Below are 21,975 nucleotides of genomic sequence, written 5' to 3' on the forward strand. Positions count from 1 at the left end.
GTGAAGAAAACAAGAACCATTATAAAGATGAAAGTCATAGAAGTAAAATGGTCTGATCTCCACATTAATCTTTTTAATATAGGGAGACAAAGAGAGGTTGTTATCTTAACATTGTTTTAATAACTTTCATAAAAACAAAAGACTGAGTGCATTCAGATTTATTCACAGTTCAATCAGCTTTTTAGGGGAAAACAATCTAGTCCAGTACTGTTTATCTCAGGGGTCATACAATCATCTCAGATTCAGACTCAGACTCACTCATAATCCTGTTTAATTCTTGTGAAGAGATCCTGAGTGTCAGATTCAGATCCGGTGAGATCCAGGTCGAGGCCCGAGCTACTGCTCCCCAGCGCCCCCTGTATGTTGGTACTGTACTGCTGCAGCCGCTTCCACAAATCATTATACAGCCTAAGGAGTTTGGGATATTCTCCCTCTAGGGCTTGCTTCAGAAACGTGGATGCTACAAGAAAGGGGGTGTGAATTATGTCCATTCCATTTGAACATCTGTTCATAGAAATGATTTCAATTAGGTTTAGAGGGTCTACATGTTTGAGAGCATGAAGACCTATTTAACTGCAGAAATATGATTTTAGCTGGTTGGTCATGTGTGAATGAAGTCAACGGGAAAGGACGTATGCAGTTACATCTAAATGAGCTCTTGACACTTGATTTCTCATTTTCTATTTCTGACATTCTCTTACAAATATCCTGGCACTAAGCATGGGGTAAGATGGGGAGCACCTCCAACCCAACACAAGTTCATAGATGGCAAAACAATGAAGAAAGAGCCTAAATGAGCTCTCGTTGCTTTTGAGTGGTAAGATTTATTTCAAAGCGTGTCACCAATGCTAAGGCTCTGCTAAAAGGATCACTGCTGCAGGCAATTCTGCTTGATTTTTATGGTTTTGGTTTATTTGTTTGAAAACCATATAATGGAGATCATCAGTCTGAAGGGTGCTAGAGTCACACTCATTCATTGGAAAAAAAAAAACAAAAACAAAAAAACTTTCCTGAAAAGTGCTAAAAGCATCATCACTTGCATAATAAACATAACCACTATAATAGACATGTTTTATTTTCCTTTATTACTATTTTACTATGTAAAATGTACTATCTAGCAAGGTTGTGTAATAGATTTGGCAGCACAATTTACATATTTACCCATAACAAACCATCACAGTCACTTTCATCCAGCTCATCTAACCAACTATCACAGACACACTCAAGCTTTATCTTTTGGCTTTACAGTAAAACCCAAGTTAGCATTCTGTAGTATACACAGTAATATACTAGCTGGTATTCTGTCTCCTATAAAAGCAAGAAAAATCACAAATTTCCCAAAAGTAGTGAGAGAAGAATAAATAGAAGATTGAATGTTGCTTTTGTAAACTTTTGTGTTTACTGTTTAGGGTGTGTAAGGGTTTTCTGAGTTTTAGTTTTTTTTTTAATGCTGTGCCATTTGAGGGATCAAAGGTCATGTGAATTCATTGTTTTTGAATTGCCCTTATTCTATTTCTCTGAATTTTCTGAAAGTTTTCATAAGGTTAGGACATAGATGGTAAAATCCCTAAATTCTTTGCAAATGAAAAATGTTGTTCTTAAACTACTGGACTGATGGAACAGTTTGTTTTCCGCACATTGGTGAACCTTGACACATCCTTGCTAATAAACAACTAAACCTTTTCATGAATACACCTTTAAGTTCCAAATCAGGTTATTTTATCATTCCAGTCTTCCCAGTCTTGAAGCACCTGTGCCCAATTTTTGGAAATAGTGATATTTATTCATTGCTACAAGATAAATGACAGCAGAGCATGGCTTACCTAGTTAATGCTCATGACTAAGACGACTGATAGTGAGGAGTAAAGGCCAGCCTGTCTGCAACCACAGACTGGTCAGAGTGCCTATATTCACCCCTGTTCACTGCTAAATGTGTGCGTGTCACTCATCTGGTGAAGAGATGGCACCAGGATGCACTATAGGAAGAAGGCAAGCCAGCAAGAGCAGTATGATGGTCTGGGAAATGTTCTCTTGGATACCCTTGGGTCTGGCATTCATGTGGATATTATTTTGATACATACCACCTATTTCAACATTGTTGGACACCAAGTATACCCCTTCAGGGCAACAGTATTCCCCAATGGCAGTAGCCCATTTTAGGAAGATAAAATGCCCTACCACACAGCAAAAATTGTTAAGGAATGGTTTGAGGAAAAGCCAAGAGAGCTCGAGGTATTGACTTGGCTTCCAAATTCCCCTAATCTCAATCTAACCAAGCCGATCCACTAAAGCCCAACCTCACAACTGTTGCCAACATATTGGTGACATATATTACAAGACACTTTCATAGGACACATGGAGTCCATACCTTGATGGGTCAGAGCTGCTTTGGCAGGGGGCTACAAAATATTAGTTGTAATGTTGTAGCTGACTGGTGTATATTGCTAAGTATAAGTGAAATGAGACGCTTGGTTAACTTTGGCAACAGTAAAGTAAGACCTGAAAGCAAAGTAAAGTAAGACCTGAAAGTGAATCTGAACACACCAGGGGGAAGATGAAAGGCCACCGTGATTCCACAGAGGTCTGGATACAAATAAATTCATCCATTTACATACAACAACTGATTTAGGTAATTGACCTGAATAGCAGGGCAGAAAAGTCCAAAGAGGCACATAAATTGTCACTTACCTTCTGTAGCTTTCTGGAGTTCCACAGACAACATACGTGTGACTGCATTCCAGAAAACATACAATATGTCTGGTTTTCCATCCTTCATAAGAAGAGAAAGACAGAAGGTAATAGTGGTTTTAACACAAATCCTCAAAAAACAATCAAAGCACCCCCTGCACATGCACATACACTCGCATTCATGTACGCATGCATACATGCAATACTGGAGGGTGACACAGGAGTTCCCCCCCCCCAACCCTCATCCAGACCCTCAAGTGCACTACAGGCCAGGTGACATGCTAAGCACATTTTGTCCACTCACATGGCTTCCAAAAGACACAATATATGAATAAAGTAATGATGTACTTCAAAGCACGACAAATTAATGAACTGTTTTATATTTAACAGAAACAGACATAGAATACAGAATGCTGAAGTGGCCCAGAGGCAGATACAAATTCTGGATGTGATGGACCTAGGATGAGTGCTCCCCACTGCCCCACAAACAGAGGCTTGGGTGGACACAAATACATAAAGAGGCATAATCCCAGACCATGAGGGCTGCGGGACTAGAGTGCACTACATTAACTAATTAAGAGGGGTACTCAGAAATTAGAGCAGGGACAATTTAGAAACTAAGCTTGAAGAGGAGCCTTTAAATAGGCCCCTTGACAGATGGAGCCGGTTGCCATTAATTAGTGAGTGGCAGCTGACTGCCTCAACCTTTATGAGGTTTTTAGGTCAGGTGAGTTTGCTAGCCAATCAAACACAGCGATACTGTGTTTATTATACCAGGTATTGGTACTTTTGGCAGTGTGGGCAGGTGCCAAGTCCTGCTGGAAAATGAAATCCGCATCTCCATAAAGCTCGTCAGCAGAGGGAAGCATGAAGTGCTCTAAAATGTCCTGGTAGATGGCTGTGCCGACTTTGGACTTGATATAACACAGTGGACCAACACCAGCAGATGACACAGCTCCCCAAACCATCACTGATTGTGGAAACTTCACACTGGACCTCAAGCAGCTTGGATTGTGTGCCTCTCCACTCTTCCTCCACACTCTGGGACCTTGATTTCCAAATGAAATGCAAAACGTACTGTCATCTGAAAACAGGACTTTGGACCACTGAGCTACAGTCCAGTCCTTTGTCTCCTTGGCCCAGGTAAGACACTTCTGACGTTGTCTCTGAGTCATCAGTGGCTTGACACAAGGAATGCAACAGTCGTAGGCCACGTCCTGGATATGTCTGTGTGTGGTGGCTCTTGAAGCACCTACTCTCGCAGCAGTCCACTCCTTGTGAATCTCCCCCAAATTCTTGAATCGCCTTTTCTTGACGATCCTTTCAAGGCTGCGGCTATCCCTGTTGCTTGTGCACTTTTTATCTACAACACTTTCCTTCCACTCAACTTTCCATTTATATGCTTGGATACAGCACTCTGTGAACAGCCAGCTAGACATCTCTCAAGTCAGCAGTCTTCCCCATGATTGTGTAGCCTACTCAACCAGACTGAGGGACCATTTAAAGGCTTAGGAAACCTTTGCAGGTATTTTTTGTTGATTAGATGATTGTTGGGTCTGCACAGGTTAGAGTTTAAACCAGCCAATGCCACAAGAAAACACCATGGAGAAATGCTACTGTAGTGCAGATATAAAGCGCGATGAAGAAAATCTACCCTAATGCAGGTGGTACGCATACACACATATGCCCCCTATACTAGTATTAACTAAGCGAGTTTGCAGCATTTTTTCTACAATAGCATACAAGGCATTAGGCGTCTATATCCAGCAATGAGCCTGTATCCTCTCCATCACCACGTAAAGTTAAAATGTCCCAGTTTAGTGCTATTAACAAGGAAATTCTATTTAATACAATGAGTAACCTCAAACTATTCACATGTAGCCTCACACTTTAGCCATCAGCTTTTTAAAGAATGTGTTTGTCACTAGCAATCGACAGTAACCACAGTAAAACTCAAGACAGTAAACACCTCACTGATGTGTGGTGTTTTTCCCCCAACACATAAAAAAACTGCTATTATGTAGAAAGAAAAAAAAGAAAAATATGGAAGCAAGTCTGTTAAGTAATATTAGACCCAATTCAAATCTACCTTTTACTGGGAAAATCGTGAGAAAACTGTCTTCAGGCAACTTATTGGTTTTCTGTCCTTTAATAGCTGTGTAGACAAAATTGAAATTAGGATTTGGGCCTACTCATAGGACCAAGACTGCCCTAGTTAAGGTAGTTTGACTTTAGTTTAAATACTGGGTAGATAACAGTTTTACTACTGTTCGATCTCAGTGCTGCCTTTCATAGCACTGTTCATAAAATTGTTATAAACAGATGTGAGAGGTGGGTTGGACTCTCAGTGAACTATTAGAATGGTTCAGTTTCTACCTATAAGGCACAAATTACTTTCTGGAAATAGAAAATACATTTTCCTGAAAGAGAACTGGTGACCCGTGTTGACTCATTCATGCTTTTATTTTTAGCAGGGCTAATTACTGTAAAGGCCTCGTAACAGGACTCACCAAAAAAGACAAACAGCTTCATTTGACTCAGAGTTCTGACTAAGAGGATGAGGACATGTCACCCCATTCTTAAGACCTTACACTACCTACCAGTATGTTACAGAGCTGACTTTAAAGGTACTATTACTGGTCTATATGTCACATAATGGTGTAGGACCAGCGTATCTACCTGACATGCTGCAGCAATATGAGCCAAGCAGTACGCTTAGATCAGCAGGAACTAATCAGTTAGTCTTAAAAGTAAAATGTTTTTAAATCTGAACTAAAACTTTCTTATTTAACCAGACCTTCAGCGCAGTCCTTTAGCACTACAATGCACATATTTATATAATTCTTAATTTATTGTCTTTTTATATTTAGTATTAATCAATATTAATCAGTATATTCAGTATTAATCAAATTGAGATTTTAGCATTTTAATTCTTAATAATGTGTAAACCTCTACTACAATGTATTACAATGGCTGTGTGTGTGGGAAAGAAGTTAATCACAAAAAGTCATCTATAGAGCCACAAGTGTGATGTCATTTTCCGCTAATGTGCCTGAAGCAGCACAATACGTGCCATGCTACCAGATCACTGCATGTAAAGGTGAAACACACACAAATATTATAGGTATACTTCTTTTTATACCTTAATGATCTCATCAATGAAACACACGTGTGTGACAGGGTCCCTCTTTTTGGTCAGGACCCTCTGAAGGTGCTGTACCTGTACATTGAGAGAAAAGATTAAGGTTAGGGTAAGAGACATCATGAAATGTCAGGTCAATATCCTCTGTATCATGGCTTGCACAATATGTTGTACTAGCTGCACTAACACTAACTATTTAAATACTTTAATTGCATTTTTTCCTGTCCTACCTGACTGCAGGCAACATATATCTGGTCCATCAGTTTCTCCAGGTTAGTCCAAAGGGCAGCACGGAAAGTAGCAGTGTTTCCTGGAGTAGGCATTACTGCCCTCCCTGGAGCACCTATGTACAGTATATGTACAGTATATAAAATCACATACAATACATTCTCTCACACACACACACACACAAAATATAACATGAACTGATCCACAGTCAAAAGCAGTCACAAGATCAAAAAAGGAATGTATAACAAAAATCATCAAAATATCGCAGAGTGCCCAGGAGGGATGACCTTTCAAAGTGTAAATTTACACTGGAAAAAGAGGTTTTAATACATTGACAGCACGTGAGAAGTTAAGAGTCGGGGCAGAAGCCCAAGTCTGACATGCACGGCCCATCACGTATTTAAAAAAAATGCCATGCCATCATCTGATACAACACCACACTGTGATGTATATGAAGTCCAGTGACAACACCAATATTTTTGTTCCACAATCTGCCAAGGACACATTGAATCTGCTGTCTTCACAGAACTGCACACCAGTCACTGTGCACATTACAGAACCCCATATATATATATATATATATGCATACACACACACACACACACACACACACACACACACACACACACACACACACACACACACACACATTTTATATATATATATATATATATATATATTATATATATATATATATATATATATATATATATATATATATATATATATATAAAATGTGTGTGTATGTATGTATGTATGTATGTATGCGTGTATAAAATGTTCATATCATATATATGATGTATAGAAATATATGATATGCCTTTGATGTGTGCTGTCCCTGTAATTTAATCTCATGTTTTGATTTCTATCATGTTACATTAAGCCAGGAATTAACCCACCCACGCCACCAGGAAAAAAAACCAACCTCTATTGTTTGTAGGTTGAGTGAGGACTTTAATGTCAAGGGCGCTGGTTACACTGTCCTGGACGAATGATTTGTACCCCTCCACCACACTGTTGACAGTCTCCCTCAGACTGCCCAGGTTATAGAACACCTGCAGTGCTGTGCCCACCTGGGATGGGTTCTGTGGTCACAACAGACAGAGAACAGCCAAGAGTTAGATGATTACAAAGACAAGTACACACTGAAACCTGAATTATTACTGCTGTACACACTGAAACCCGAATTATTACTGCTGTACACACTGAAACCTGTTTTTGTGTTGTTGTTTTTTTACCCCACTTCCCCCTGTAAAACCCGTCCAAACAGGGTTTTAGATTAAAGATGAGACAAACTGGCACATCTGGAAAATATACCAATAAATAGCTGCTCAGGTAACACAGATTTTCAATATCACTTGAACATTCTTAATTATAGGTTGAATTCTTAATTGAATCAATTTTATATTGAAAGAGTCCACAAATCACTATGTATGTAATGTGTGTCTGTGTGTGTGGTGTATACCAATCATTCACCTTGAGACTACAAGTCAAGGTAAGCTGCTAATTTTAACAGTAGCCTCTAAAAGTATGACACCATGGTGAAGGGAGGGTTATTTTAGCAAGTTAGTGATGGACGTTATTAAAAATGTGCAGGAAAACACAGCCTTGATCAAATGTTGACAGTTGTTCCTTAGCTGGGCTCAGAAGAGCAGAGATGACCTTATACTAAGAGTGTGCACATCTTTAATATCCTGAGTGTATCAGCCAGACATTAGGGACAAACATTAATTAATAACACTGTAGCATGCATTGGACATCTGTATGGATTCTTCGCACTGATAGGACCTTATTTCTTCCTTTTCATTTCTGGTAGATACATTTCCACATCATATCTTTGGATGTGCATGAGATGTCCTTAAAAAACTTCAAAACATACCTGAGTCCAGGGGAACCAGTACATTTCATAGTTTCATATAGATGAAATCAGGAAGGGTTCTCTAGGCCACAACACAAATGTGCATTTTTGACATGCAACCAAGTGCATTGCAGAGCAATTTCCAAGGTTTCAAGCAGGTTAGTTAAGGTGAGTCATAAGTGAGTGTGTTCTTACCTGAATCTCCATGCTCTGCTCAAGCAGTCTTTTGGCCTGGTTCTCTACCTCCAGACGTGCACGGCTGATGAACAGCAGGTCGTTCTCTATGACATCAATGCCAGACAGATCCACCCCCTGAGACAAGTAGTCTAGGAGACATCAAAACAACCTACATTTTACAATAGTCCTTGTTCTTTTGATTTCAGGTTTTGTTTCTTTGCCAATTTACATACAAGACTACAGAGAGGGATTTATAAAAGGATAATGGGGACAAATCTATCTAACATGGCTCAGTCATAATATATCTAACAGAATTTTAGCATGTTACTAGATGTTATTTCACTCACAGACTTTTAAAACATATTTTAAAACTTCCATTTGCCAAAAGTAATTGCCAACGGCTGTAATTCTATTGATATGCTTCCCGGACACATCAGTAAAAGCTTTCTGAACTTGATGTACACTGAAATAAGAACTTCCTGATATCTGTGCTGCTTGTGGTTTTTAATGGTTAAGTGAAGTTTTAAAGGTTTTAGTGAATCAGGGACCAGCCCTTTTTTCCCTGCAAAGGCGATCAGACCTACAGCAATCAGACCTACCATAGCTAATCATCGCAGTGCTTTTTACAATTTTTACAATTTTAAAAGGCATGAATGGATACTGAACTACTAATTTGCCAAAGGATTAATTCATTTATCCTTTATTTAAAAGGAATGTGGAATAAAATATGTAAAACATATTACTGGGAAAAGCACATTTGTCTGAGTATGAAAATGCATTATTTACAAATAAATGCATTATTTGTAAACCAAATGTCTCAATATATTTAAGAATATCTTTCACAAGTCACATTGTTTTACTATGTATTATATGCTTTAAATGATGTTTGATTTTAACTTAAATGACTGAACTGCATATTAAACAATTTACAAATTCATTTCACCTTCCTTACATTTTTCCTGGTATATTTCATGAAATGGCCACATATTTTGAGTTGAGAGTTTCAAAATTTTCAAGCTGATAATTTTCATGCAATGTATATTTTCATTCTTAAAACACTGATGGTTTACCATATCTATCCAGTAATCCTAAATTCAACCAATGCTTGGCTGATGTAAATTTCACCTGAACACTAAACCTAGGGAGACATTTTGTGATGAAACACAGCATGGCAATAATGTAAAAAACAAAAAACAAACAAAAAACAAAAAACAAACAAACAAAAAATCAACACCACCCACAGACATCTTTGGCTCTCTGCATTGTACTACTTTATCCCAGTGTTTACCATATAAAAACAAGAGTTCTGCCAAAATGTTGGGGTGTTTTCATAGAGTCTACTTCATTTTATTGTCTTCCATTTAGAGCAGATACCAGCTCTGTCTAAAGAGCAACTCCAGCAAAGGGCACTGCTGTGTGGCCAGTCTCGAAAGGGTTAAATATGTTACAAAAGACAAATAAGCGAGCAGAGGAGGGTGATGAAGGAGGAGAGAGGGAGGAGCTGGACTGAGGAGACAGGCGTAGGTAAGACTGATATAGAACGCTTGGAGCAGACAGAGGGAAACAGGCAAGTGATGAAGAGAAGAAAAGCACGATTCTCTGCATCTGATACACGACTCAGTTTTAAACATTTCTACATCGACTGATGGGAGATGCGAGAGAGAGGAGACGCATATCCAAGCTTCTGCCAAGGCTCTCTTCAAACAACTCAACAGAGTCAAGAGCTCAAGCCTTCTGTGCATTTAGACAAGGTACAAATCTCTCCTGGATGGTAAAGTAAAGGAATATGGCATGGAATTTTATAGATAGACCCGAAAAATTCTAAAGCCATGGATTTCAGCATGAAGCTAAGGAACACAGGAGAAAACCAGGGATTAGGACAGAAATATCTTTAAAACAGCATGTTTTACATACAATGTAATTGCATTTATTTATATAGCTAGACATGAAGTCTTTATATTAACATCCCACATAGTGGAAAAGATTAAATCTACCTGTGCTGTATTAAAAAAAACAAACAAACAAAAAAAAAGTATTTTACATAGATCCTCTGGTTCTTTTGCAGTATTATGTAAATATCTAGATGTGTGTAACAGTTGTGGTATCAAAATAAAACAATGGGCCTTATGCAAGCTCATAAGAACAGATAAATTCTTAACCTGTGACTAAAGCTACATTCTATTTTATGTTACAAAAGAATTAGCCATGTACTGATTAATGGGATGTGTCCATTTCATTATTTTATTTATCTATTTTTTATCTTGAATATAAATTTTCTTTTTCCATTTTATAATCTAATTTCAAAATGAACCAAACCTGCTGTATTTCATTGATGAATTCATTCATAAGTACCACTCTGGTCTTTGAGAGGAGGAGCGTTGTCCTTCTTACTTTCAACATTCTGATGAACAACACTGGGTAAAGTGCTTTCACCAAACCTAAGGTTAACCACCCTCAGAGATATTTTGAGGGCATCAAATTTGGGATAAGGCCATGAAATTGTTCTTGCATATGGTTCATTACCTTCAAAGAAAAGGGTTAGGAACTCAAACACTCACCAAGTCTATTGTTGGATTAGGATAAAACAACCAGTATCCTGTTATGACTAGCAATTCTCCAATTATTATGATGCACCTGGGTTTAATGAATATAAGTAACTTTCTGCTAAATTACAAATTAGTTGAACTGGAGTTATGTAAAACAGATTTTCCTTAAAAAAATAAAATAAAAATCAAATCGATAGGTCTCCAAAAAATGTCACCGATATAATAGAATGACCTGTCAGCCAAAAAGGTTGTGACTTGGTGTGACATCCACAACAGATTGCTAGGATTAGGCATACACTAACTTGTTCTTTGTGTTTTCTAGAAATCAACGTCTGAATTCATGGAGAAGGAGCTGCCATTTTCTGTGAATCAGATTCTGTGAATCTTGAGGGTGGTTAACACATATGTAAACCATGCTGAAATTAATTAGCCCTGCCTTCTGGTTCAAAATAAAAGCCTGTGACTTTGAGATTACACCCTCCTCATCCTACTGAAGCTAAATGTGGGTAACCCTATCCATAACCCTAGATGTGGATTACAGGAGGTGGAATATGATTCAGTCCCTGAACACAAAGACAAAAACGTACGGCAAGATGCCCAGTATGGGAACACCTAATCTGAGCTCTCTCATTTAGATGAGATGAATTCTGTTTAAGGATCACAAGCCTTACAATACACAGGACATTGTCATTTAGCTAACACAAAGAACAAAAAGCTAAAGAAAACGCTGAAAACAAGACAGCTTTTATGTCAAGATCACGTGGATATTATAATGCAAAAACGCATCCCACGCTTTGAGAAGGAACAGCAGTGTGTGTCTTCATCTCTCACATCCTCCTACAGATTCTTGTGCACAGGAATACAAATTGTAAGTCTGAAGATGCTTGGATTTTCAAGTACCTCAAAATAAGGATAAAGCCAAACAAAGTGGTGTTTAGGCAGACATCAGGCGGTTACCTAGTCCTGAACTGGTTTTTATATTAAAACAGCATGGCCTGAAGGCAGCTATAGCTGAGGCAATCTTCAGATCCCTGGATCCGTTAGCCTCTGTACTGGTTGCCCCAAAACATTAAGGAAGCACACATCTATTATGCCACAGAGCCAGAAGACAAAAGAGATAAAATGGTTAGCATATGAAACCTTTATATACCAGCTATTTAGTTGCATTTGGTATACAAGTTCATCACAGGTAACTAGTGGAACAATTTTGGTAGTAAATATTTCCATAACTGATGTAGTTCAAAGCAGGATTTTACAAGTTAAAAACAATAAAGTGCCCTCCTTTAACTTTTGGATATACAGTCACTGTAAAGGATTCAGTATGAGCTGAACTGACAGCTGTGATTGTGACTAACTTTCAGCTGGGTTAAGGTTAACCCAACAGGTTACAAAACATTGAGGACTGACGTATATAAGCTGAACTGAGATGGGGGGGAAACAAAAAACAAAAATAGATGCATGTCCAAAGAGGGAAAGACAATGAATCTCTACTTGTCTAACCATTAAATAAACCCTTGGCTTTCTCTACAGAACAAAGCATACATAAGTCATCATGAACAACAACAACACAGTCCTTGACAACGCTGAACCATTCAACCCCTTTGGAATGAACCTGCTCACTACTTATCCCATCAGCTTCCAGGTGACCCTGACAAGTTTTCTAATGATAGAGATTGTGCTTGGTCTGAGCAGCAACCTGACTGTGTTGGCTCTCTACTGCATGAAGTCCAACCTGGTTAGCTCTGTCAGCAGCATAGTCACTATGAACCTGCATGTGCTTGATGTGCTCGTGTGTGTGGGCTGTGTCCCATTCACCATTGTAGTTGTGTTGCTGCCACTGGAGGAAGACACTGCACTTGTATACTGCTTCCACGAGGCATGCGTATCCTTTGCCAGCATAGCAACTGCTGCCAATGTGTTAGCCATTACCCTGAGCCGCTATGACATCTCTGTACGTCCAGCAAACCGTGTCCTAACCATGGAACGAACAGTGGTACTGCTGGGATTTATTTGGGCTCTGTCCTTACTTAGCTTCCTGGTACCCTTCATGGAAGTCGGCTTCTTCAGCCAGGCAGGGTTTGAGAGGAACCAGACATTTCAAATGGACAACAACCAGGACTCCACAGAGCTCCAGCTTTACTATCACTTACTAGCACAGATTCCCATCTTCTTCTTCACTGTTGTGGTCATGCTGGTTACATACTACAAAATCCTTCAGACACTCAACATCCATATAGGAACTCGATTCCATAAGGCATCCAAAAAGAAATCAGTGACAAAAAAGACCATCTCCATGACTACCCCACAGACGGAGCCCATAGATGTCTCACAGAGCAGTGGTGGTCAGAATCCTCCACTAGCTATGCGCACATCTGTCTCAGTGATCATTGCCCTGCGAAGGGCCATCAAGCGGCACAGAGAACGACGCAAACGGCAAAAAAGGGTCTTTAAAATGTCTCTGCTCATTGTCTCCACATTTCTGCTGTGCTGGACTCCCATCACTGTGGCCAACACCATCTTTCTGAGTGCAGGATACAGCAACTTCATCATCAGTCTACGACTGGGCTTCTTGGTAATGGCCTATGGAACCACTGTCTTCCACCCACTCCTCTATGCTTTCACACGGCAGAAGCTTCAGAAGGTTCTCAAGAGCAAGATGAGAAAGCCAGGGGAGTGTGTGGTGGAGGCCGATCCTATGCCCACAAACACGGTCATTCACAATTTGTGGATCAAGTAGAATTTTTTTAAAAAGGTGACTTTTGAGAAGTCAAATTTCTAACAAAAATGTTTCTCATCTGAGGTTGTAGATTAAGTCTATTAAATGATGTCAGGCAAAAAAAAATGGTGGTTAAGTAAGGCACTAAAGCACTTATGTTTAAGAATTGTACAGTAGAACACATAGTAACAGTAAAACACATAGTAACAGTAGATTATTTATTGCTGTTTGATGTGATGCCAGTTATACAGGTGTTATGGATACATGAAAATGTACAAATACTGCATTTGTTTTGTAAATGCAGTAAGTCTTCCAAAAATCTGAGCAATGTATATACAGAAAAGACTAACATGTATGCACTGGCAACTGAACACGACATTTAATACATATAAATCATGTATTATTTTTATATAAAACATAATACAGAATACAACATGAATACAATGCAGTGTTACACATATAGTACACGCATACATTAAATGTATACTAATAAGAGCTAGACTTTTCAGACACTGGACAATCTCCTCCATCACACCTTATAAAGTAAGCAAACTCCAACCATCTCACCAGTCACCTGACTCTGTGGCCTATATGGTGTCATCATTTGGGGCTTTTGCTTCAGAGAATATAAATAAATAAATAAATAAATAAATAAATAAACAAATAAATAAGAGAATAGAATTATTTTTGACTTGCGTTCTTTTTGAAAACAGTGCACAGATTGGTGTTTTATTCTTTTGAATAATCTATTTGTACAAATATTTGGCCTGTAGCCAATAACTTGGTATGCTGTCTTTCAAAACCACTCTCCAACTGGCAACTGGCATTTTAAATCACATCTTTTTATAGGACCTAGAAAAGCAGGCAGCCCATACTGTCAGCAAATGTGTTGAGAAGTAGCAATGCAATGTCTGATAACGCTTGCCGAATTAGCAGGGCAAAACGGTCCACCATGTACGCTGAAAATCACCTCTAGCACTGTAACAGCATAACAAGGTCATCAGCAGCAGAAACAGGTCAAGTCACAATGTTTTACATGGATTAGCAGTCTGCAACAAACATGCTAATGTAATCATACATAGAGATGATGCACCCAGCAGTTACATACTATAACATCTGACGAAGTGTTAGCTAACAAAATTCTCAAACTAAGTTCATTTCAAAGCACATCCATTTTAAGCAATGAAATCAGTGCAGGCATAGGCTAAGCATTTTTTAAACATGACTAAAAAGCAATTTGACAGTGCAAAGACACTAGATAAACATACTGTACTGACAAAGCAAGCAAGTATTCCCTGCATTTAACTCGCTAAACAAAGCTCACAGCATGCTCCATCTGTCCTTTGAATGCTCACACTGGAGGTCAAAAAGCAGAATGAAACCACTTTGGTCTAAACTTAGTTAAGAGCTTTGCACTTAACAGAGCTCTCCAAATGGCTCATAAGGTAAAGGGTGCGGAGTCCTCATCAGATGCCTCTCTAGGTCATGTCACAATCATCACAACAAGACCCATAGAAGCAGGTCAGGTGGTTCAGAGGTGTTGGTGAAAAATGTTTGTCCTAATAATTTGTTTATAATAAGGACATGTCAGAGACCTACAGTACAGATACTGTGGGAGAGAAATCGGTCCAACGCAATGACGGGGCAGACAGGGACTGGGCAGAAACAAGAACATTGGATACAGCTCCTTCCTGAATGTAGGTGTGGGATTATGGAGGCTTCCCCAGGATAAACACCAAAAATGATTATGGTTTCTTCATGGTCATCACAGTGAACTGTGGTTTTTGCAAAAGACACAAGCCAAATTCGTTCAAAAGATGTGCGACTGAAGACTCTCAGACCTGCCTGTTCATTCTCTCTGTAAAGCAGCTTCCTCCTCCTCGAGTTCTAACATTTATTTATATTGCAGCATCTCCACAGCTGTTGCCATAGGGAAGAATTTAACCCCAGGTTAGGTAAAAGAAAAATGAAACTGTGTTCGATAACTTTACAATTAAAAGGTAGGCTAATATTAACTAACTTAGCTGCTTCATACCAAAATAGGGCAACACTAGCTAACTGGTATCTTTTTGCGCACTGTGTACTTCTCTCTCATAAAGAGAATTTGGTGCTTTGTGAACGATGAAGTTTTGAAATGTCTGAAAATATATGCAAATATATGCAAATCTAGCAACTGCTACTCTTGCCCTGAGGTTTCCTGAAGGAAAAAAAGTGAAGACTTTCTAATAAGATAATGGGTCTATTATGTCATACCATGCAGGTGTGATCTGAATGATCTGTTTAAAATTAAAAAAAATGTCCTCATTATTTAATCTGCAGTAAAATTATACAAGAATAAAAATAATAAAATTACACTGATTCCAAAAACAAGAAGGATTGACTGGTCAATCCAGCACAAATTTTTCACTAAAGACTTTATATAGTCAGTGAGTCTACCATCATCAGTCATAACACATTTATTTACAATACAGGGCTGCTTAGCTAGTTAAACAGGAAATATAGACCACCTAACCAGTACCTTCATTCAATACGTAAGTAAATCATTGCATTAATTCCAGTAGATAATCCTTTCAGCTCTTGCAAATGTCAAATGCTTTCTTGCAAAGGAAACACCCAGAACATTAAAGACATTAAGTACTATTTATTTTACCATTAGAAGTTTTCATGCAAGGAAGAATTCAAATGTCTTTCTTTAGATTTAATATTTAACTAAATTACCCATCTATCTACCTGTTCTGTGTTACACTCCATGTACCATCAGAGTAGGACAGCTTGTAAAGGATATTAGCCAGTCAGTGCAGTGCTGTTATTGTGTTTGTGCAGACTCAAAACAGGACTATAATTCAGTATTATTATAATCATATGGACCACTTTTAACAGAGTGACTTTTTTTTCTGCTCAAACATCAACCTAACCCTAACCTACGGAAGGAGGTGTATGGAATATGTTCCTTAAAATATGGTAACACCAGTTCAAAGTCCTCCAGAAATAATAAGATAAACTTGAACACAAGCACTGTAGCATTACTAGACCTCCCCCTAAACCAAATGAATGGCATCATCAAGAAAGAGAAGCCTAAACCCTGGGCTGTAAACCTATCCAGTCACCTCTGTATCCATATAGAGGAATAAGACGGAGCAAATACTTTCAGGATATCGGTGCAACATACAACACACTGGAAGCCATGTATACAGACCCAGATATACAGCAAATACTAAGGAAAGACTGATCAATGTACTAAACTACATATGTTTAGAGAACACAGGATCAGTACACCAATATACAGCATAGCATATACAGTATGATGGTGAACCAGGGCGTGGGTGAACCAGACAGCATGACAGCACTGCAAAGCTGAGCAAACTGTGCAAATTTCCTTTAATTGTAAGGTAAGACACAGAGCAGCATGTGAGCATATAGCATCTTATAGCATATGCTTTATATGTGTGGCTGGTATAACGCATCTGGTAAGAACACTGCTCCCCGTTCAATCCCCGTCTTGGCAAGTGACTCCTTGTCACTTGTCCTTGTGCAAGACTCCCAACACTACACATGCTTGCCTCTGTAACATGATTAAAAACTGTAGGTCATTGTGGATAAGTGGCTGCCAAATACAATTGTATTTTACTAACATTTCCAAGTGATGTCGCCATGGGGGGGGGCTAGGACAGTATGGGGGAGCCCAACTGAATGAGGGGGAAAAAGTGATGGAACCAGTACAGATGCTCAGATCAGGATTCTCTCTCCTGGGAATATTGTGAGAATGAAACCTGTACCACCACCCCTAACCTCCTTTCTCAATGCATGATGGGGCTGGCCTATTATCCAAACACAATACTCATTCAGAGGCGGGGTGGTTTCTCTGTTAAGTTCTTAACCTGTGCTTCACACGATGTGTAGAAAACATTCACACCCAAGAGAGAAGCATCACCGTGAATCACGTGGTGAAGTATCAACTCAGTCATTTTCTGAATTTTGCGCCACATGCTTTGTGTCTCATGTGTCCTGAAAATGAGCACAGACTTCACAGGAGGAAGTGTGAAGTTTGCCGTCCTCAGCGCAAACGTAAGCTGGTTAAACTTCTTTGAAACAGTGGCATCACCTTTAAACTTACTGCTATGGACAGTCCCAGATTTTATATGTATACACTGATCAGCCATAACATTAAAGTAAACAAAGTAAACAATATATTAACACCTTAAAAATATAAATATAGAAAACATTTAAATTCACACTAAATAATACCTAAGCCACCTACCTTAACACTAAATAAATGTTATATACTTTGTTGTCAGTTAATGTTGTAACCACTTATGCTGCACTGCTTAGCACTAATAACATCAGTTCACACAGAAAATGTGATTTTTCCACCTGTTAGGGGACCCTAACCATAACCCTAACCTTTACCCTAACTAACCATAACTCTAAGCCTAACTATCCCTAACCCTAACCCTAAGCCTAAACCTAACCCTAAGCCTAACCCTAAGCCTAACCCTAAGCCTAACCCTAAGCCTAACCCTAAGCCTAACCCTAAGCCTAACCCTAAGCCTAACCCTAAGCCTAACCCTAAGCCTAACCCACTCTGTGGCCACTACTTCAAGTCTTTGCAGAGCTCTCTACCAACAAAAATGTGCACGCAGAGAAAATGACCAGGCAGAAAACACTGTACCCACCCAACGCACTTCATGATTCATTTATTTTTGGATCTCTTTACAGGTGCCTGTTAAAAAGCACAGGGAACTGTGCCAAAGTGTGAGAAATAAAATTGTATTTAATGTATAGAATGCTTAAGAATTCATATACATACTAGTTATTGGTTGATTTCATATTTTCTTTACATATATGTTTGTGTGTGTTCCATTAGTGAATCTTCCGCTTTGGTCAAGTTAATGTTCATCATGCCACTGTGGTGGATTCACACACATTGCTAGCTAGCTTTTTGGGAGTTCTGGAATTTTAGAGTTATAGTGTCAAAAATATAATTTAGTAATCATACTGCATATGCTTATATACACTGTTTTAAATAACCCTCAGAATAAAACATCTCTGTAGTCACATTTCGCAGAACTGCATGTCTTAAATGTATTTACATACATTTAGTTATGTCTATCGATTAATTGGTTTGCATTCTTATAGATATAATGCACTAAAACAGATATTGGTTTCAACCAATGTGTAATTGGATATAATTTTTGTCCAATTTTAACAGTGCTAATTGATATCATATATAACGACCGTAGCATACGGTCAGCATGATGCCAACTGATACATTTATCCTGTAACTCATTACCCTCAGTATGGACTTGAACTAACCAGTCAGATCTTTGCCCAGTTTAGTTAATGTGGATGTGAATGGTGCTGCTCACTCACCTAGTTCGTTGAGACTCTGGGCTGCTTTACTCAGCTCCCGACTGCCCCCCTGTAGCTGACCCTGCAGACGCTTTGTCAGGTACAAGATTCGGATGATCCTCCTCAGCAGGTCACATGCCACCTGGGGCAGAAAAAAAATACAATCTGATGGATTAGGGTTAGGAACAGGTTTATAACAAAGACAATCTGATGGGTTAGGGTTACAACAAACAATACGATGGCATATGCAGAAGGTTTTTGCTTAATATCAATTTGGAAGTCATTGCAAATTGTTTATGCATCTACATGTCTGGAGTAATTTATGTGAAGCCCTTGTTTTATGAACGTGACATTTCCTGTACATTATAATTACAATTATTTGACATTACAATTCTCACTTAAATTTTGAATATGCAGTTTTTGCAGCAGATTTGCTCTCATTACAGATCTGTTTTTTTAATTAGATGTATGGTGTATGAAAAACCATATAATGGGATATTGCTTGTAATAATTATCAGAAGGGTCTACAGATTGTGTGAACAACACTCACCATGTTACTAATCTTGTCTATGAGTGTTTGCGTACAATTGTATGTCTTTTAGGCGGTGTGTGTGTAATACAACATATTGACATTTTCAGAAGGAACATTAAAAAACTTTGAAACCTCATTATTTTCTTTTTCTAATCAAATAGGAAGTAAAGGAAAAAATAATGGTCCGACAGCTTTTTTCAACCCAGCATCGAGTCCAATTTTTTTTTTTTATTCACGTGAATAAAAGTGTTCTTATTATGGCCTAATTACATGCATTCACAAAATAAATATGAAAGTAGAAAGGAGTTAAAGCCAACCACAAAGCCCCGAGGATGTAACCTGAATTAGAACAAACTGAAAACTATCACTATCACCATCATAATATCATATTACAACAGTGACTACAAAGAGTAGAAAAGGGCTCTTAAACCCAGGGTAGCGTGTTTCTCTGTACTGAACCGTCTGTCCTATGGGCAGTATTATAAATCTGTACTGAACTGCTAATAGGGGAATAGCATGGCTTGTACACACCTGCACTTAAGTGTCTGTGCAAAAACTGCCAGTCTGAAAAACTAAAAAACTAAATTAAAAGTAATCCTTTGTGCTTGGTTGCCAGTGATATGATGAAACTTAAGTGAATTTTGCTTTTTGATCTTTTTTAGTGACAAAAGATATAAATGTTACTAATACAGTGACAGAAAAAAAACTAAGATACCTGTAATCTTGCAAGCTGGGCAGTCCGAACCAGAATCTTATTATAAGGGTCAATGATCTTGGTTCTGATCCTGTGAGGGTTGGGGGTGGGGGGTAGAGAGAGACAAAGAGTGTTTATGATGACCAGCAACTGAATGCAAACACCAAGCTCTCATCCAGAATGTCAGGAATAAGGACTGCTACCTGTCCACGGCACTCTGCAATGCTGAAATCCTTGTCTGCATCATTTCAAGGACACCTATAGCAGACAAAAAAACAAAGGAAAACATACACATTCACAAAATCATATACATTCATTTTTAAAATGCAATTCCACACAGAGCACTTTGGTTTAGGAGCAAAGTGTAAAAACATTAAAAAAAAGAAATAGTTAGATTTTCTTTTTTAATCTCCATGTTTATACACACACAAGGAATTCAGCTAAAAGTAAATGTTTAACTATTGTCAGTGAAAGTCTTGTGGATTTTTGTAGATGCGTGGACCAGGTGATTAAATCAGTGATCCAACTTCTGACTGAACCAGTTATACAATCTCCAACTTTAGCTTATTTTTGGCTACAATATGTTTAAATGGGAAATATGAATACCAGTCCGATAGAAGGCCTTATATAATAGTCATATATACATATGCACAGTACAATGAAATGTTTATTTCCACAAATACCAGCTCTGCCATGCAGCCACTGCTGGGCTGTTGAGAGTGGCCCTTAAGGAAGCTGGGGTTCGAGCTGAAGACCAGCAATTATATGGCGCCCCTGGAGCTGAGAGGGTTAAGGACCTTGCTTAAAGGCCCAACAGTGGCTGCATGGCAGAGCAGGGATTCAAACCAACAACTTTCTGATTGAGAGCCCAAAGCCCTACTCACTAAATCAGACATTGGTCATAGAATTAAATATTTCTTTAAACAGAAAGTATGGAAGACTGAAGAAGAGGATGGGTAGTCATAATGCTAATTTAACTAGCATGTATACGACATAATTCCTACACAAGCGAGTCTATCAGGATTAAGTTAGCTAGTTTTCAATTTTAATCAAATAATGACATCTCAGATTTGTGCAAGAACCATGGAGGGGAATAATAATAATAATAATAATAATAATAATAATAATAATAATAATATTATTATTATTATTATTATTATTATTATTAACCTAGCCTGCACAGTCTTTAAACCTCAATCACATGAAACATGGATGGGATAACCTGACAGGGAACAGTGAAAACAGGGATAACCTGACAGGGAAAATCTAAAAAAAAAAAAAAAAACCTATAGACCTTTGTTTTCAGATTTACAATCAGAGAAAATAAATACACAATTTAAACCTCTCAATTTCATATGTTACCTAAACATCTTACCAGGTAGACAAACAGGCATGAACAAGATTACCTTCAAGAGATTCAATCCCTGTTGCCTGAGCTAGCAGGTCTTCGTGTGTAGCCACGACCTGTACAACATAAATATTGTGTTGGGCAATATATACGCTAACCTTTAATATATGAAAATAAAAGCATTCTTCTTTTACAACACTGTTTCCATCGGACGGGCGAAGCTCACCTGACAGTGGAGTTCTCTATCCAGCTGACTAATGCCTTGGGCGAGTTTGGCGAGGTGTTCAGCGATGACTGCATGGTGTATGGCATGCGCAGTGTATGCTTTCGCATCGAACTCTTCATTAACGAAATCCGCGTAACATTCTGTGTGAAATAAAACGACATAAAATCCATACTTGTTCAAAGCCTGCTGCAGTCTATACCCATCACAGACCCAACACAAATACCAGTCAGTATGAAAAATGAAAAACCGCAACAACTGAAGAATACAAAGACTAATATACACAAAATACGTGTTTGCAGTCATTAATATAAAATAACAAAGAAAACATCTACGACTTAAGTTACCATCTGTTAAAAGTGAATTCCTGGTTGACTCGTCTCCTCTGGCCTCCATTGCTGCCACATCAGTCATGACGAATAAATGTTGCGACGTATAAACAGCGAGCTGAATGTGTGGAGGACAGTTACCAGT

At 38.4% G+C, this 21,975-nt stretch overlaps 2 protein-coding genes across 2 annotated transcripts in view; one reads left to right on the plus strand and one right to left on the minus strand.

Moving 5' to 3' along the window:
• Positions 1 to 21,948, minus strand: part of cog5 (component of oligomeric golgi complex 5) — a 33,966-nt gene extending 12,018 nt beyond the window's left edge. The window contains exons 1-12 of the mRNA XM_035527887.2: positions 21,849 to 21,948; positions 21,505 to 21,644; positions 21,337 to 21,394; positions 20,134 to 20,188; positions 19,952 to 20,021; positions 18,726 to 18,846; positions 8,112 to 8,242; positions 6,984 to 7,143; positions 6,061 to 6,173; positions 5,831 to 5,908; positions 2,689 to 2,770; positions 259 to 460 (exon numbers count right to left, since the gene is read on the minus strand). Of these exons, the coding sequence (XP_035383780.1) occupies positions 259 to 460; positions 2,689 to 2,770; positions 5,831 to 5,908; positions 6,061 to 6,173; positions 6,984 to 7,143; positions 8,112 to 8,242; positions 18,726 to 18,846; positions 19,952 to 20,021; positions 20,134 to 20,188; positions 21,337 to 21,394; positions 21,505 to 21,644; positions 21,849 to 21,915 (1,277 nt within the window). The 5' untranslated portion in view covers positions 21,916 to 21,948. The remainder of the gene's footprint in view (positions 1 to 258; positions 461 to 2,688; positions 2,771 to 5,830; positions 5,909 to 6,060; positions 6,174 to 6,983; positions 7,144 to 8,111; positions 8,243 to 18,725; positions 18,847 to 19,951; positions 20,022 to 20,133; positions 20,189 to 21,336; positions 21,395 to 21,504; positions 21,645 to 21,848) is intronic.
• On the plus strand, positions 9,620 to 14,265 carry gpr22a (G protein-coupled receptor 22a). Its single transcript, XM_035527888.2, has 2 exons — positions 9,620 to 9,844; positions 10,962 to 14,265. The coding sequence occupies exon 2, from the start codon at positions 12,192 to 12,194 to the stop codon at positions 13,374 to 13,376; it is 1,185 nt and encodes a 394-aa protein (XP_035383781.1). The 5' UTR covers positions 9,620 to 9,844; positions 10,962 to 12,191; the 3' UTR covers positions 13,377 to 14,265.
• Positions 21,949 to 21,975: the final 27 nt, after the last annotated feature.

Source organism: Electrophorus electricus, chromosome 11 (assembly GCF_041902795.1).
Source record: "Electrophorus electricus isolate QZ-2024a chromosome 11, ASM4190279v1, whole genome shotgun sequence".
Lineage (NCBI taxonomy): Eukaryota > Metazoa > Chordata > Actinopteri > Gymnotiformes > Gymnotidae > Electrophorus > Electrophorus electricus.